Raw genomic sequence first — 14,527 nt, 5'->3', positions numbered from 1 at the left:
ATTATAATAGCTGCCTATGAACATGACACCATATATACTATTCTATTCATAACATGCCCATGCTATTTTTCATGTATTGCCACTTATAAGGTATAAAATTCCTGTATTCCCTATTATTATATAGAGTCTAATTGGATTTCAATTAGATTGCAAATAATGTTGATATATTTACAAGGCCCTGCCCCCAAAAAGCTGTATACTGTATGTATAAATGAAGTAAAAAATGTTGGCAGAGTGACAGGTAAGAAGGAAGTCAGGTTAATTAACCATCATGACATATTTGTCACAATATAATGGTATTCAAGGATTTTTTTTAAACAGGCACTCTTCCTAATAGCTAATAAGTAACTGTCACCTGTGAATAGACTAAGAACAGTTTTATAAAAATACTTTCATATTTTTGAATAAATATATTTTATGATCTATTATTTACATTTCACCTGATATGTTTAAAAGTTATGGAATGTCACTTGAAATGTTTAAACTTATGGGATGTCACTTGAAATGTAAATACACTTAACCAGGTTCACCAAATAACTTTTAAATACTCAATATATTAATAAATATGTTTTCACAATACTCATTATTCCAATTCACAACCATTAATATTTAGCCATATATTTCCAAAAGTATTTGTATCATTCTGGAACATTGATTCACTAAGAAATATGTACAATTGCAGACATTCATAGAATTTCACTGGTCCCCTTAGACATTGTTACGCGTATTGCATTGAAGTGGGTCTCGTTTTGAAATATACGTAAGTGCAAATTAAGAGGAATATAACTGCAACTGTTGGCAAGACAATTGTATGGATCTGTTGCCTCATTTTAGCAAACTCTTGCTTCCTTTCTCGCTTTTGCTTAGCAGTTTCTTTCACTGCTCCCTTAAGTTTCCTCATGATAAGCTGTAAAATTAAAATCATAAAAAATTGTAGAAATTATTTGTGCCACGTAATAAATTACTTCGTATACAAATCTTATTAAAGCGACGAAAGTAGGACGATATAGGTATCGAAAATATCACCTTATAATTGTTTGTCGATAAAACCAATTTTATTAGCGACTTATATTTTAAATAGTAAAGTTTTTACGTAGATTCTAGAAGAAAAATTGTAGATCCAATATAATGTTGTTTATAATCCGTTAGTTGCAGTAATGGAATGACGATGACAATTGATAGAGTAGGACGCAGATTAGAGAGATCGTCTAAAGTGTAGAGTAGCGTCAGTACTACACTATAACAAGAACAAGGAATTATATAAAAGGAATGATATACGGCCATATAACCCTATAAAATTCAGATACAACCTGCTTGCATACTTTCTACATAAACTATGTCGAATATATAATCTAGTAATGTAAAATTTATCATTATCAAACATTTTCTATACATTAACCTGCTATAAATTGAGAAAATAGCAACTAATAGTGTCTCTTTCGTCCTCTTTTTACTAATTATATATGCATAAGAAGAAAAGAGAGCACTATATGATTTACAGAATTTTTTATTTTATCATTCCTTCTATGTAATTCCTTATTCTTGTAAGAATCCACAGAATCAAAATCATAAACACAAATTAAATTTATCCTGTGGGTTTGACATTTTTCTATTTTAGCTCCATATATGATCTGTAACGCTTTATTCAATCTTAATTTATATGTATAAACTAAGTCTGTGGTTGCAATCAATTTAAGGACCTTCTTAAATTTGACTTTTTATCACTAATTTTGATGATTCCTTTATAATAAATAGATTCTTTGCATTTGACAAAGTTTATTTCCGTACTAATTTACGACAATAGCGTATCTAGTTCTAAAATTCTTTCCATATTATAAGTAGTGCCTACTTTATAATTAGTTGCTTTAATTTCTTATTCGATACTGAATGTCTCCGATATAGATATCTCCATCCTTCTTATATATACATTACATACTAATCGTGGTCCAACTTTTCTTCCTGTATATATTATTTAACCAGATATCTTTAATACAATACTAATTGTAAATTTTTTTTATATAATTAAATACTACGCTTGTAAAAAAACATTACTCGTACCTTATAAATATATTACTCACTCAAACCTGTATCGTTGTTATTACTTCGGTAAATATTTATTTATTAATCAAAGAAAATGCATTAGTTATTGGATGAAAGTGTACAAGCTGTTGGAAAATAATTTATTTAAAATAGGTATTAAAAATTTTAAATAAGTGGGTAGGTAAGTTATATATAAGAGTGAACGTTATTTTTGTAAAAATCATTATTTGTAAATTACCTAGAATGGAAATTATTTAAAACAGTAACTTCCAAGACTAACTTGTAAACTTATTAAAATAAAAATTATTTCTATTTATTGTGGATTTTAATGTCACATAAAGGTATTTAAACTTACAAATTTGTAATAAATAAACACATAATTAAATATCACAGCTGCTTTGTTTTCGAAATGATTTCCAATGTACCAATGATCAAATTCGGATTATGTGGTTGATAAATACCTATTATCTGTGGTTTGGATTGCCATTATGAAAAATATTATTTCTTGGACTATTCACCTCAAAAATTAAATGTTGATATTATATTGACCTATTGTCAATAAATGTTTAATTGTATGATATTTATTTATTTATTAATATCTAAAAACATTAAAGCATTCATTTTTTTCACTTTCAACATAAAGAGCATATTCCTTTTTAAAAGGCCGGCAGCACACCTGCAATGCCTTTGGTGTTGTAAGTGATCACGGGCGGCGGTAGTCATTTACCATCAGATGAGCCGCATGCTCGATTGCCCCCTGTGTTGTAAAAAAAAACTGTCACTATAATAACAGAAATTAATGGATTCAAACTTTACACCTTATTAAAAAAAAAAAACAAAAACTTGTAGACACCTCGTTACTGCAGGTTATATAGACTGTATTATAAAAATCAAGACATTGTATACATTGGTAGGAAGTAGCAACCATAAAAACTGATTTGAACATAACATTACTTTAAAATGACTAGTTACTCTAACAGCTTATATATTATTAACACTCAATATCATTTATTAATTTATATTTTGTTACTTTTTTCACTCAATATTATGATCACAGGAATAATACCATAGGGTTGCCATCCGTCTGAGATTACACAAAGTATTTTCTAGAGAATGTCCAAATGAAATTTCATATATAGTCAAAATCTGTTCCATATTATTTTTATTATAATTGGTTTGTTAATTTTATGGATGGCAACTCTGACACAGTATCAATAAATTTATTAACACTATCATTACACATATTTGCACACTTTAAACATGGTACTCTCCACCATCTAATTTTTCATCTGACAATGATGATAATATACTCGCTGATGCGCTTTGAGAAAACCATATTAAAGACATGAGAAGGCCTTCTAAAAGTCCAATACCAACTCCACAGAACACATCTAGCAAATAATGACGCTCCTGTAGAACTCTAGATATGGATACAGCAGTAACCCATGCAAGTAATGGAGGATAAAATATAATAGAAATGGGGTTCAGACAGATCAGTATAAAAGCAACCAGTACAGCTCTGCTAGTATGACCTGACGGGAATGAAAATTTGTCAGGACCAAGCTCCATCAACTTATTCATGGGCACGGGCCTTCGTCTTCTTACAAATGCTTTGATTACAGCTATTATTATAATGTCCAGGATGAGAGCTGCAAAAGTAAACAGGACATATGTAGTTCAAGTATTTTTTATACATTAGAGTAATTGAATAATTTAAGGTTTACAGAAAATTTTATAAATATAGAGATCTCTATTCTGTATACAAGTAATTATTATTTAATTTTATTACTTAATACACTACAGATCAAGTTATAAAATATTTTTTATAAAACTATAACTGTAAATATTATCTTGTGATAATATTAGATATTATCTATAATCCATAATGCCGGACATGGTCCATCTTTATACTATATACTACTACTTAACTCCATTCAATCACTTAAGTTTGATTGACTGAATATAAAATATTAAAGTAATAATAGCTTTTTTTTTGTTTCTTTGTTTTTCTTTGTATTTATAGTAAAAATATACATTAGTTCTCAGTAAAAATAATAACAAACTTACCAATTAACATGTTAACTTGCAATTGGTACAAATCTTTATTATTAAACAGCCATATGAAACTGAGCCAGCCAGCTAGCCACACTATGCCATGACAAGACACCTGTTAGAAAAACATAAAAATCAATAAAACAAAAAACTATTAGTACAGTGGCAAAATAAGACAAAAAAGTTTAAAACTGATAACATTTCACCCATGAGTGTACTTGTTTTAAAATTCCATAAATATTGTTAACCTCAAATAATTTTGCATGAGTACGAAGTGATTTCAGTGCTGTAGTCCTCAGAGCTAATTCAACAAATTTTTTTGTAATTTGCACATCATACTGTAGAACCTTTCTTAGCATGTTTGGTACTTTTCTTTTCTCTTCTGCAACTCCCAACTGCAAATTTATAATATATATATTGAGTTATGGATAATGGTTAATAAATCATGGGACCTGCACAGTATCAACAATATGTATATTGATATTCTTAGCAATGGTAAATACATGATTTTGTGTACTTTGTTAATACTCGCTACTTATTACTGTTACATTATGTAGTTAGATAGTATAGCAATTTTGCCACGTTCCATATTCCATTTCAATTGCTTGAACTGTTAATAATAAATAGGAGATTAGTATGCAAATGGGACTTATTGTTCTTACAATGACATCATTTCAAATTTAGTTAGATATTTATTTCTTATTTATTGTAATTATTAGTAAAATAACTTACCATGTCCATAATAAAAGTTTAAAAGGACAAATCGTGTACACTTGTGTAAACAAACAATGATAAATTACGTTAAAAAGTTTGAAAGAATGGACAAGAGTTAAATCAAGCAATGACTCAATGAAGTCTATTCGACCTCGGATTAGGTATATGATTGAAGAATAATGTTGACTTTAATTACTCGTCATATATGAGAATCTGAATATAGGAATTTATTGAGTTAGATTTAAATAATCGGCACCTAGGTAAACAAAAGAGATAACTAGGTAGCAAGAAAAATAAAAACACAATCACCGCAACAGCTGACCTCAAGAGTTGACCTCATACGAATGACATTAGATTGATTGATGCCACAGATTAAAGAGATAATGGAGTCAATTCTGAATAGCAATTACTCTAAACTTATTTCTTAACCTAATATTTTAATTTAATGATTTGACAAGATTACTATATTATGAAGAATCATAAACTAAATTTATAATAATTTTGACTGAACTGTATTAGAAAATCTGTTCATATTAGTCCTAACAATAAATATTTTGCTGTAATATCAAATTAATATTTTAATTTTACAAGTAAAATTAGAGAAATGGCACCTCAGAACCGGACCTTGTGTTCAAGGATTGATACTAAAAATAATAATCCCATTTTTTATTTTTACAAAGGACTATTATGTGTCGATGATAACTTTTTTTTTATATTAGAATTCTCTTTCGAGGAACAAAATATAAAGTAAGATAGATAGAAAAGTCTTTGACTTATTTACTATACGACTTATATACTATAGTCTCCAAAGGTATTACCGGGAATTTAATTTAAAATGTAATTCAGTTTACGGTATTAATTAGCTTATTATTATTTAATATCATTATTTCAGCTATTATCTGTCCACTGCTGAATATAGGCCTTCCTCCTAAAAGGAATTTTGCCAGTAGTTGTCACGCTTGGTAGGCGGGTTGACAACCGCAGTTTGTCAACCCGCCGTTTTTTTTTATGGATGAAATTGAAATGGTTACCCCGCCTGCGCTATAGATATACGCTGACAGGCCACCAGTGAAGGGTGATGGTAAGGATGAAGCAGGTCAGTTAGCCCATCATGACGAATTTAATAAGAATTTTTCACGATGATTCCAGGGAGAACCATGTGGAGGCCGACCTAATAGGAATACTGGACCTGCTAGCAATGGGGCTGTCAAATTCCATTGATTACAATCCCTTTCCCCCTGACAATCACAGTTAGGCTTTTAGAGATATTTTAAAAGGGAGGCTGCTGCCCATCTCTTGTCCTTCCTTAAACGACTCTTACGACACCTACGGGAAAGAAAGGGGGTGGCTTTATCTATGTCGGGACCACATGGGGTATTAATTAGTTGTGAAAGGGACTCCATTTTCCGCACTTAGCCTCTCATTTGGGCCATTGTGCGTTATTAATTAGTTTAGTACAATTAAATTAATTAGCAAAAAATCTCAAAATTTTACATACAAGTAAATAATGAAATTATTAAAGTCGAGAACAGAAAGTTATGTTAAATATTAAAGAACGTATATTATGCAGAATAAAATGTTACATCAAACACAATGCTTTGCAATGACATCGTCATAGATAAAACACTGATTATGTGTAAATCGTAATATAACTCATATTCTTAACAGAAAAGCTATAAAATCTTTACAAATCACACGATTTGGAAGAAAAAATTACTGCATTTAATTCACGGATTTAGGAATTTAATATAAAATTTTCGAATTGATATCCGTATTAATCCTTCTATTTAGTGTTATAAGTATGAAAGTAACTTTGTTTATTAATTTTAGCGCCTTAACAACTAAACCATTCATTATGAAATTTAGTATATGCGTACTATAAAATATGGAGAAGGTACTTTTTTGTCGATCTGTGAATCCATTACGGTCACGCGGAAGAAGTTGCGGAATGTGGAAAACTAGTATTAATAACAATTCACACTGGCAAATTAATAATAGTAAACGCCAAATAAATAATAAAAAATAAAATTGAAACAGGAATCTAGCGCTGTTTTCTAGTTTGTTAACTATGGAATTCTTTGGATTAACTTTGTATGGACCTCAAAACTACATAAAAGATATTATGAGAGAAGAATACCAGGAACCAAATAATAAAGATGATGTAAACCCCTTAATGCGAAAAATTATTATGTATTCTACTATGCCTAAACAGGTATGTGTGCAAAATGGAAGTTAGATTCATTAATCGCTGTTATTTATTTATAAGATAATATACGCGACTTCTTCCGTTCTATTAAAATCTATTAATTAAACGTGATAAAAGTAGTTTACATCCAATACCACACGTTATCCAAATTCATAATATCAATAGTATTCGGAACACTCTTGACTTTTGACAGACTGATATTTGTTTTGATATTAGTCTAGGACTATCACTAACGCACAGGATTGACGTGAAGGATATAATTACAAGGATTTTCTGTTCTAGGGTTCCTTAAATCATGCACGATACTACCTGAAATATTTCTGTTTGTTATCAGATACAAAGACCTGACGTCGATGCTATCAGTTTGATAGATTGTTATCTAGGTAGGGTCAATGGGTTTGCATATGGATCAATTCAAAGGTTTATTACAATGAAAAGAAAAGGTGTCATCAAACCAGCTGGACCCTCCGACATGTATAGATTTCCACCTACAACATCAATGGAGGTAATAACACTAATCTTGAGTACATTACTCTCGTACATCTCGGTGTCTTTTTCGGACTTCGGCGTCTTAAGACATCGCTCTATCGCCGGTCCTGATCTCATCTGCTCTTATTCATAAACATATTATAAAAAAATAAAACAAATTATATGTTAGTTAAACGTACATGTTTAAATTATGGGGAAGAGGGTTATTATTAATAAGGTTTATTAGTCTCATTGTTATTAACATATGTGCCCTATCAAATCGAACTCCATGTGGATCCACTTGGAAGTCATTGTGGTTAATTTTTGGAGATTTCATTATGATGGATCAGCTAATTTGACATCATTATCTTAAAAAACGTTTTAACATGTCCGAGATTAAGAAATATACTTACATTACCTTTGCTTACAAATCTATAGGTTATAGTCAGTGTGTTGGCTTCATTTCTATGTCGAATGGATCAGTTAATTGGGGATGTAAATGGCATGATATAATTTCAGCACTAACTATTGGTTTGATTGTTCCATTCATCCCGGTCCATTCAATTTTAAATGTATCGCACAATTTAAACAAACCGATTAACCCTCTGACCGGGCATACCGCGATTTTCGCGTGCAGTATCTACTAGTTTAAATTTACGCATCTCGCGATTTCGACGTGTTAACATTTTTTATGTTTATTGACGTTATTATTCTGCGATTTTTGTTTTGGTAGATTTATATTGTTTCTCAGAATATCGATGATTGGATGGCTCAATACTCGTACTATGATATGTTGTCAAAGCAATGTGCGAAAATGAAGCGAAAAAAAATATACGCGGTTTTTTTTTTACTTATAATTAAAATACCCAAAAAAAAAAAATAATCAAAACGCGCATAGGCTAGTTCAGTCAGTTTTAAATTAAAAATATATTTTTGATTAAAAAATGAATCACAGTTGTAATTTTAAATATCATATGGTCGTATATATATATGGTCGGTAACGCACGCGTAATGCCTCTGGTATTGCAGGTGTTCATAGGCTACGGTAACCACTTACCATCAGATGGGCCGTATGCTTGTTTGGCACCTCAGTGGTATATACTATACTTTTACTTGCGACTTCGACCACATGACCGGGGTATGTTGGCTGACCAGGATAAACAGTTTTAGATTATACATTTACTTACATTAATTTATTTACAACCTTAGATTATAGTAAACAATTAGCTAACAATTAGCTAACAAAAACTTGACTCGCATTTAATATTTTTTAATATTTGACGTTATATCTATATAATCTAAGACAGTAGCCTGTCCTTTTCTATCTCAAATAATACGTATATAGTAAATGCTCTAATAGATAATAAAAAAAAATCACATTGATATTACTAAGTAACTAAGAATTTTATTTATTTTTCGTTTTCATACAGTTTGGATGGTGGCAACATGATCCAGAAATAACATTAACTACTTGGCACCATACTCATCCAAGATATCCACAACCTGCATCCCCAAATACTTTAATCCTTGACAAAGTTAGAAAAAACAATAAGTATGCTACATTGTTTTAGTAAAATTTATGGAATTATATTTATGAAATTTATAAAAAACTCATATATTTTACATAAAACATGTTTTTTTTTTTATTTGCTTTATAACCAGTTAATAGAACGTTATGTAGCAATAGTAATAACGATTTAAACAAATTCTAATATGATTCATTGAACGATTTATAACCAGACCAGTTAAAAAGTTGGCAAATTGGGCTGGAGATATAATGTTGATAGACTTGTAGTTTATTCGGTAGATAATACGAAATCAATTGTATTCATGTATAGTAGCTTTTTTACCCCTTAAACATCCAATATCGCAATTCAAAATTTCGAATACAAATAACCTACTAATATAAACAATCTATCTTATAACACGTTAGGTACGTGTTCGAAAAATACATTACACAGTATAAGTTCTTGTTTTAAGCACAAAACAATAAACTTTAGAGGCACGTGTCTGAACTAAATGACAATGAAAGTTTAAATGATTTACTCCACCTATATTCTCTACCTTTTTTGATAAGACGCTAGATTTAATTTCAACCATCTACAGAGCCAAACAATTGTTATAGAAGTAAAAAAAAGTATTATTAATCTTGAATTCGAATGGAATTATAATAGTACATTATACTATTATGCTACACATTGTGTACTACTAAATTAAGTTTTTAAAAATGATTATATGGCACAAATCAATCATGATTAAACGGCTGAACAGATTACAGTGAAATTGGTAAATGTATACACAAATTAGAGAGACTATGTCTAAAGGGTTATATCCATAGATATCTAAATTTATCTATGGTTAATACATAGAATATTTTATAAACCAATAATTGAAAATCGTCCTCGTCATACGAACATAGGTTTCCCCTATTAATATAATTTAATATTATCATAATTAAATGATAATAATTTAGGTATCCTATAGTACTATGTTTACATCATGGACCATATCTGTAGTAAGGAGAAGGGATTATAAGTAATGAGGAGGTTAGTTCCCATTGCTATCAATATACCCTATCAGGTCGACCTCCACACGGTTCTCCCTGGAAACCATCCTGAATAATTTATTGTTTAATTCGTCACGATGGGCCAACTGATCTGCCTTTTCATGTTCACCGACTGGTGTCCCGACAATATACAGGTGTCGGGTTTCATGTGGTCCAAACGAAAACCATCAATAGAGGGGTCCAAGAGCTTCTCTAAACACCCCCATGTATGTTCTGCAAAAATTTATAGTTTTCGAGAAGTTTGCATTTTTATAAATTTTTCGTTTGTACCCGAAATGTTGCATTCTTTATTTATTTTCTCCTAAACTATTATTACCAAAACTTTAATTATTTTTGTGGATGTGAACAATTAATAGGTCTTTCACTACGATACTACAATTTTAATCCAGGCTGATAAGTTTTTGAAAAAAAAAATAAACAATACATTACTATACCGATAGTGCAGGCGGGATCATCATTCTATTATCATTAATTAAAAGTCATATCTGTGGTTTGCATTTTCACAGCCATAGACTAAGAATAGGAACAAAAGGAGTAATGACAAATAGAAATTGACATTGACAATAGGCGTCATCTACGTAAAGTGTAGCTTGACATTTTCCTTTCCTTTTCTTTCATAATTTGCACGTCTAACGTGGTGGTGGATTTTTACTGTCAAGATGTCGTAAGTAATCTTAAATAATCCTAGCAATCATTAAATTTTGTCAATTTAATTTAATATTAAAATTATTTATTACTTTTATTCTTTAGTGATATGTATTATTTTTTTAAATATGTTCTCATGCCGTTTACCTAGCGACTTAACCACAATCTTTTTTCTAAAGGTCTAAAGTATCTCGTGATACGCTCTATGAATGCGTGAATGCGGTTCTCCAATCGTCCAAGGATAAGAAACGGAACTTCCTTGAGACTGTTGAGCTACAAATTGGTTTGAAGAATTATGATCCTCAGAAGGACAAGCGTTTCTCCGGCACCGTCAAGTACGTTTACCTGGAAGGAACATTTTTGTGGGAAGACTAATATAATTTAGAAAATAATAAATATTAAAGATAATGAACCGCTTTCCACAAAAATGGCTCTGTACAGGGAGTCAGAGCAATCTGACGGGACTTGACCCGAAGTCTTTAAATAATGGGTAGGTGAGCTCACGCTTACCAAATTTTAGCACTCACCATCATGTGGGGTAAGATCATTAATAGGCCGGTATTATCTTTATTTACAATGATGAAAATATTGTGATTTAATTTTAATTTGTAAAAAAAAACTCAATATGATGTTTAAATTGCATGTATTAACTGTATATTGATGAAAAATAAATAAACTGATGTATTTTTAATCCATATTAGATTTATTTATAATTGTATAAATTGTTATTAACAAATTTTAATTTTGTAGGCTAAAGTACATCCCAAGGCCTAAGATGCAGGTGTGTGTATTGGGTGACCAACAGCATTGTGATGAAGCGAAACAGCTTGAAGTGCCATGCATGGATGCTGAAGCTCTCAAGAAATTGAATAAGAACAAGAAGTTGGTTAAGAAATTGGCAAAGAAGTAAGTTCAGTCACTTAACAATATTTATAACTAACTGTATCCTATGGCTTCACCCGAGTAAGTCTATATAAAGTAGTCTATGTGCTAAGTTACGATAAAACCTTCCTATTAATTATTATTATTATTTTCCTTTAAGTTTAATGTATAAGACATTCATTTTTACAACATATTTTCTAAATAAATGGATTAGAAAACAAAAAATATTGAGTGTTCCTTATGAACTTGATAGTCAGACCATGTTAGTATATTGAAGAAAATATTCATTTTCACTACCAGAATTCTCTTTAAAAAGAAACAAATTACATTAATTTCAATGTATAATAACCATTACTACTATATATAAAAATGAGTAGATAATGTTAAAAGACCACTAGAGGCTGTGTATAATACTTATTAAAATGCAGAAGTTTAGAATAATTTATAAATTTAACATTCTTAAACTATTGCTAAATTGCTTTCTTAAATTTTTTCTTATTTTTGCTAAAATTGAATAGTATTAAATATTTTTATTATCAATTTATATAAACTTAAGTGTTAACATCAATATCATTGACAAATATCATTATTGAGAAATGATATCGGTCATTACCAATCTGGAGTATGAGTAAATGCTCTCTTGAATTAAGAATTACAAATTAATTTTTATTGTTGCAGATATGATGCTTTCCTTGCATCCGAGTCCCTGATCAAACAAATCCCCCGTCTTCTGGGTCCTGGTCTGAACAAAGCCGGCAAGTTCCCTGGTTTACTATCTCACCAGGAGTCTATGACTCAGAAGATTGATGAAGTTAAAGCCACTATCAAGTTCCAGATGAAGAAGGTAGTTTATTTTTTTTTTTTATCTATAGATAAAATCCATAACACATACTGGCTGTCTCATGGCTCTATAGAGTAGCCAGTAAGTACCAAATAGAAAATCTTTATTATAGGGGAGGAAGGAATTGTTAATAGTGAACACCAATGGAGCTTTTATTGCTACCAATATAACCTGTTAAGTTAGCCTGTCATGTGGTCCCATTTGTAAACCATAGTGATTAATCCTCATTGAATTTGCCATTATGGGCCAAACAAGATATTTTCATCCTTACCTATCCTATCATTTCTTACTAGGACCCTGACAGTGCAGGCAGGCTTACCACTCCAATATCAACCATTAGCAAAACTTGTCACCATGGATCCCACTATCATTTATTCCTCTCGCTGTTGGAGCTGTCATGCTTGTGTCATTATAGCCAGTGTAATGAATTATTTTGAGAAATTTTGTATGCAAAATTTCATGTTTAAAACAAACTGTATTTTTACTGTATGTCAACTCATACTACTTACATATAAACATATTGAAATATGTTTAAAAACAATAACCTCTACTGAAAGGTTAAATGCCACTTGTATTTTTGATAGCACTCACTATAATAGGAAATATTATTATACATAATAGGAAAAATATTATATCAACATATTTAAATTGATTCAATTTTGTTAGAGTACATATTGGTTTTCTAAATTACAGGATCAATTTTGATGTGAAATTAAATTAAAAATTATTAAAATTAACATATAATTTTACACATTTACAGGTGTTATGTCTCTCTGTTGCGGTGGGCCATGTTGATATGAGTCCTGATGAGCTTGCACAGAATGTACATCTTTCAATCAACTTCCTTGTGTCCCTACTGAAGAAACACTGGCAGAATGTGCGCTCACTCCACATGAAGTCAACCATGGGACCACCCCAAAGATTGTACTAATCTTTTTATTTATAAATATTGACATCTTATATGTTTTTTATTTATATTTTTTATTCCATATTGTTTTAGAAAATTCTATGAATAACATATTATTTGCTAAAAATGTAGGTTTTAAATATAGATGAAAGAATTTTTAAAATAGGTTTAGCAATTTTCAAATTTATCCTTTACAATCAATCAAATCTTTCCTCTTTATAATGAGTATAGATAATAATAGATTCCACCTGCTACTATCAGTCTTTTTTTTTTATACCACTGAGGTGGCAAATAAGCATACGGCCCACCTGATGGTAAGTTGTTACTGTAGCCTATGAACACCTGCAATACCAGAGGTATTATGCGTGCGTTACCGACCTTGAAGAAACCTCTTTACCCCCCTTTTGAAGAACCCCATGTTGTAGTCTCTTGGGAAAACCTGGGCAGGGAGCTCATTCCACAACCTGAGTGTTCGTGGGAGGAAACATCTCTGAAACCGCGCAGTACATGACCATTGAAGCTGTAGGACATAAGGAGAACTCCCTGTCGATGGCGAGCCGTATGATAGTAGAAAATGGCTGTGGGCATCATATTGAACAATTCCTCTGAACATAATCCATTGTACAGACGGTAGAACACGCAGAGTTAGGCAAAATCTCCTAAGACTTAAGGGCTCGATACCGCTTGTGAGCCTGGTATTATCGATAATTCTCATAGCTCGTCGTTGCAACGAGTCGAAAGGTTCAAGCTGGTATTTAAGTGCTCCGGCCCATAAGTGACAGCAATATTCCATGTGGGGCCGGATTTGCGATTTGTAGAGCATTAATCGCTGATCCAGCGTGAAGTAATGCTTCGCTCTATTGAGCACACCAAGTTTTTTGGATGCCAGCTTCACCTTATCTTCGAGGTGGCCACGGAATTGTACATCACTAGAGATGTCGATACCAAGTTTCCCAATGTTATTAGAGATGTTAAGAGACGTGCCTTAGAACTGTGGAACCACAGCAAATGGGGTTTTCTTAGCGGTGAAGGCAGCACCCACTCTTGAACCAAAAAGCTTCTTACATTTGTGTAACCAAGAATAATAATAATATTTATTTCTATCACAATGGCGTTTCATTTATACATTTTACAAAATCAAATATATATCCTATTATGGATATCCTGTTCACTTCCAATAGACTGCCATTGGAAGTGAACAGGATC

The 14,527-nt window shown here is 31.0% G+C and overlaps 4 protein-coding genes across 9 annotated transcripts; 2 read left to right on the top strand and 2 right to left on the bottom strand.

The window, feature by feature from the left end:
* Window positions 1-390: 390 nt before the first annotated feature.
* Window positions 391-1,208, bottom strand: LOC113522746 (single-pass membrane and coiled-coil domain-containing protein 4). The gene is made up of 2 exons (XM_052897688.1): window positions 1,027-1,208; window positions 391-907 (listed from the first exon to the last, which is right to left on the bottom strand). Exon 2 carries the CDS (start codon window positions 899-901, stop codon window positions 719-721), a length of 183 nt encoding a protein of 60 aa, XP_052753648.1. The 5' UTR covers window positions 902-907; window positions 1,027-1,208; the 3' UTR covers window positions 391-718.
* A 1,675-nt stretch (window positions 1,209-2,883) lies between these two features.
* Window positions 2,884-5,214, bottom strand: LOC113522658 (polyisoprenoid diphosphate/phosphate phosphohydrolase PLPP6). Of its 6 annotated transcripts, none has more exons than XM_052897685.1 (4): window positions 5,129-5,214; window positions 4,299-4,487; window positions 4,108-4,207; window positions 2,884-3,689 (listed from the first exon to the last, which is right to left on the bottom strand). In XM_052897685.1, the coding sequence occupies exons 1-4, from the start codon at window positions 5,144-5,146 to the stop codon at window positions 3,295-3,297; spliced, it is 702 nt and encodes a 233-aa protein (XP_052753645.1). In that variant the 5' UTR covers window positions 5,147-5,214; the 3' UTR covers window positions 2,884-3,294. The 6 variants fall into 6 exon arrangements, with proteins under 6 accessions (XP_052753645.1, XP_052753646.1, XP_031769838.2 ...); XM_052897686.1 differs by having other exon boundaries at window positions 4,311-4,487; window positions 5,129-5,213; XM_031913978.2 differs by having other exon boundaries at window positions 5,116-5,207.
* A 1,478-nt stretch (window positions 5,215-6,692) lies between these two features.
* On the top strand, window positions 6,693-9,051 carry LOC113523098 (uncharacterized). The gene is made up of 3 exons (XM_026908978.3): window positions 6,693-7,018; window positions 7,347-7,517; window positions 8,911-9,051. Exons 1-3 carry the CDS (start codon window positions 6,875-6,877, stop codon window positions 9,049-9,051), a joined length of 456 nt encoding a protein of 151 aa, XP_026764779.2. The 5' UTR covers window positions 6,693-6,874.
* Window positions 9,052-10,579: 1,528 nt separating this feature from the next.
* LOC113522460 (60S ribosomal protein L10a) lies at window positions 10,580-13,374 on the top strand. Its single transcript, XM_026908143.3, has 5 exons — window positions 10,580-10,710; window positions 10,871-11,026; window positions 11,442-11,597; window positions 12,252-12,417; window positions 13,175-13,374. Exons 1-5 carry the CDS (start codon window positions 10,706-10,708, stop codon window positions 13,343-13,345), a joined length of 654 nt encoding a protein of 217 aa, XP_026763944.1. The 5' UTR covers window positions 10,580-10,705; the 3' UTR covers window positions 13,346-13,374.
* The last annotated feature ends 1,153 nt before the right edge of the window (window positions 13,375-14,527 follow it).

This window comes from Galleria mellonella, unplaced genomic scaffold (genome assembly GCF_026898425.1).
Source record: "Galleria mellonella isolate WM207_F2 unplaced genomic scaffold, CSIRO_AGI_GalMel_v1 utg38, whole genome shotgun sequence".
NCBI lineage: Eukaryota > Metazoa > Arthropoda > Insecta > Lepidoptera > Pyralidae > Galleria > Galleria mellonella.
Note: the sequence above shows the minus strand (reverse complement) of the source record. Positions and strands in the feature narration are given on the sequence as shown.

Coding starts and splice junctions, on each gene's coding strand:
- LOC113522746 (XM_052897688.1), bottom strand. CDS start 901: ATGAGGAAACTTAAGGGAGCAGTGAAAGAAACTGCTAAGCAAAAGCGA.
- LOC113522658 (XM_052897685.1), bottom strand. Junction 4,208..4,298: donor TAAAACAAGTACACTCATGG/GTGAAATGTTAT, acceptor TTTTTCTAACAG/GTGTCTTGTCATGGCATAGT. Junction 3,690..4,107: donor GCAAGTTAACATGTTAATTG/GTAAGTTTGTTA, acceptor TTACTTTTGCAG/CTCTCATCCTGGACATTATA.
- LOC113523098 (XM_026908978.3), top strand. CDS start 6,875: ATGGAATTCTTTGGATTAACTTTGTATGGACCTCAAAACTACATAAAA. Junction 7,019..7,346: donor ATTCTACTATGCCTAAACAG/GTATGTGTGCAA, acceptor GTTTGTTATCAG/ATACAAAGACCTGACGTCGA. Junction 7,518..8,910: donor CACCTACAACATCAATGGAG/GTAATAACACTA, acceptor GTTTTCATACAG/TTTGGATGGTGGCAACATGA.
- LOC113522460 (XM_026908143.3), top strand. Junction 11,027..11,441: donor CGTTTCTCCGGCACCGTCAA/GTACGTTTACCT, acceptor TTAATTTTGTAG/GCTAAAGTACATCCCAAGGC. Junction 12,418..13,174: donor TCAAGTTCCAGATGAAGAAG/GTAGTTTATTTT, acceptor ACACATTTACAG/GTGTTATGTCTCTCTGTTGC.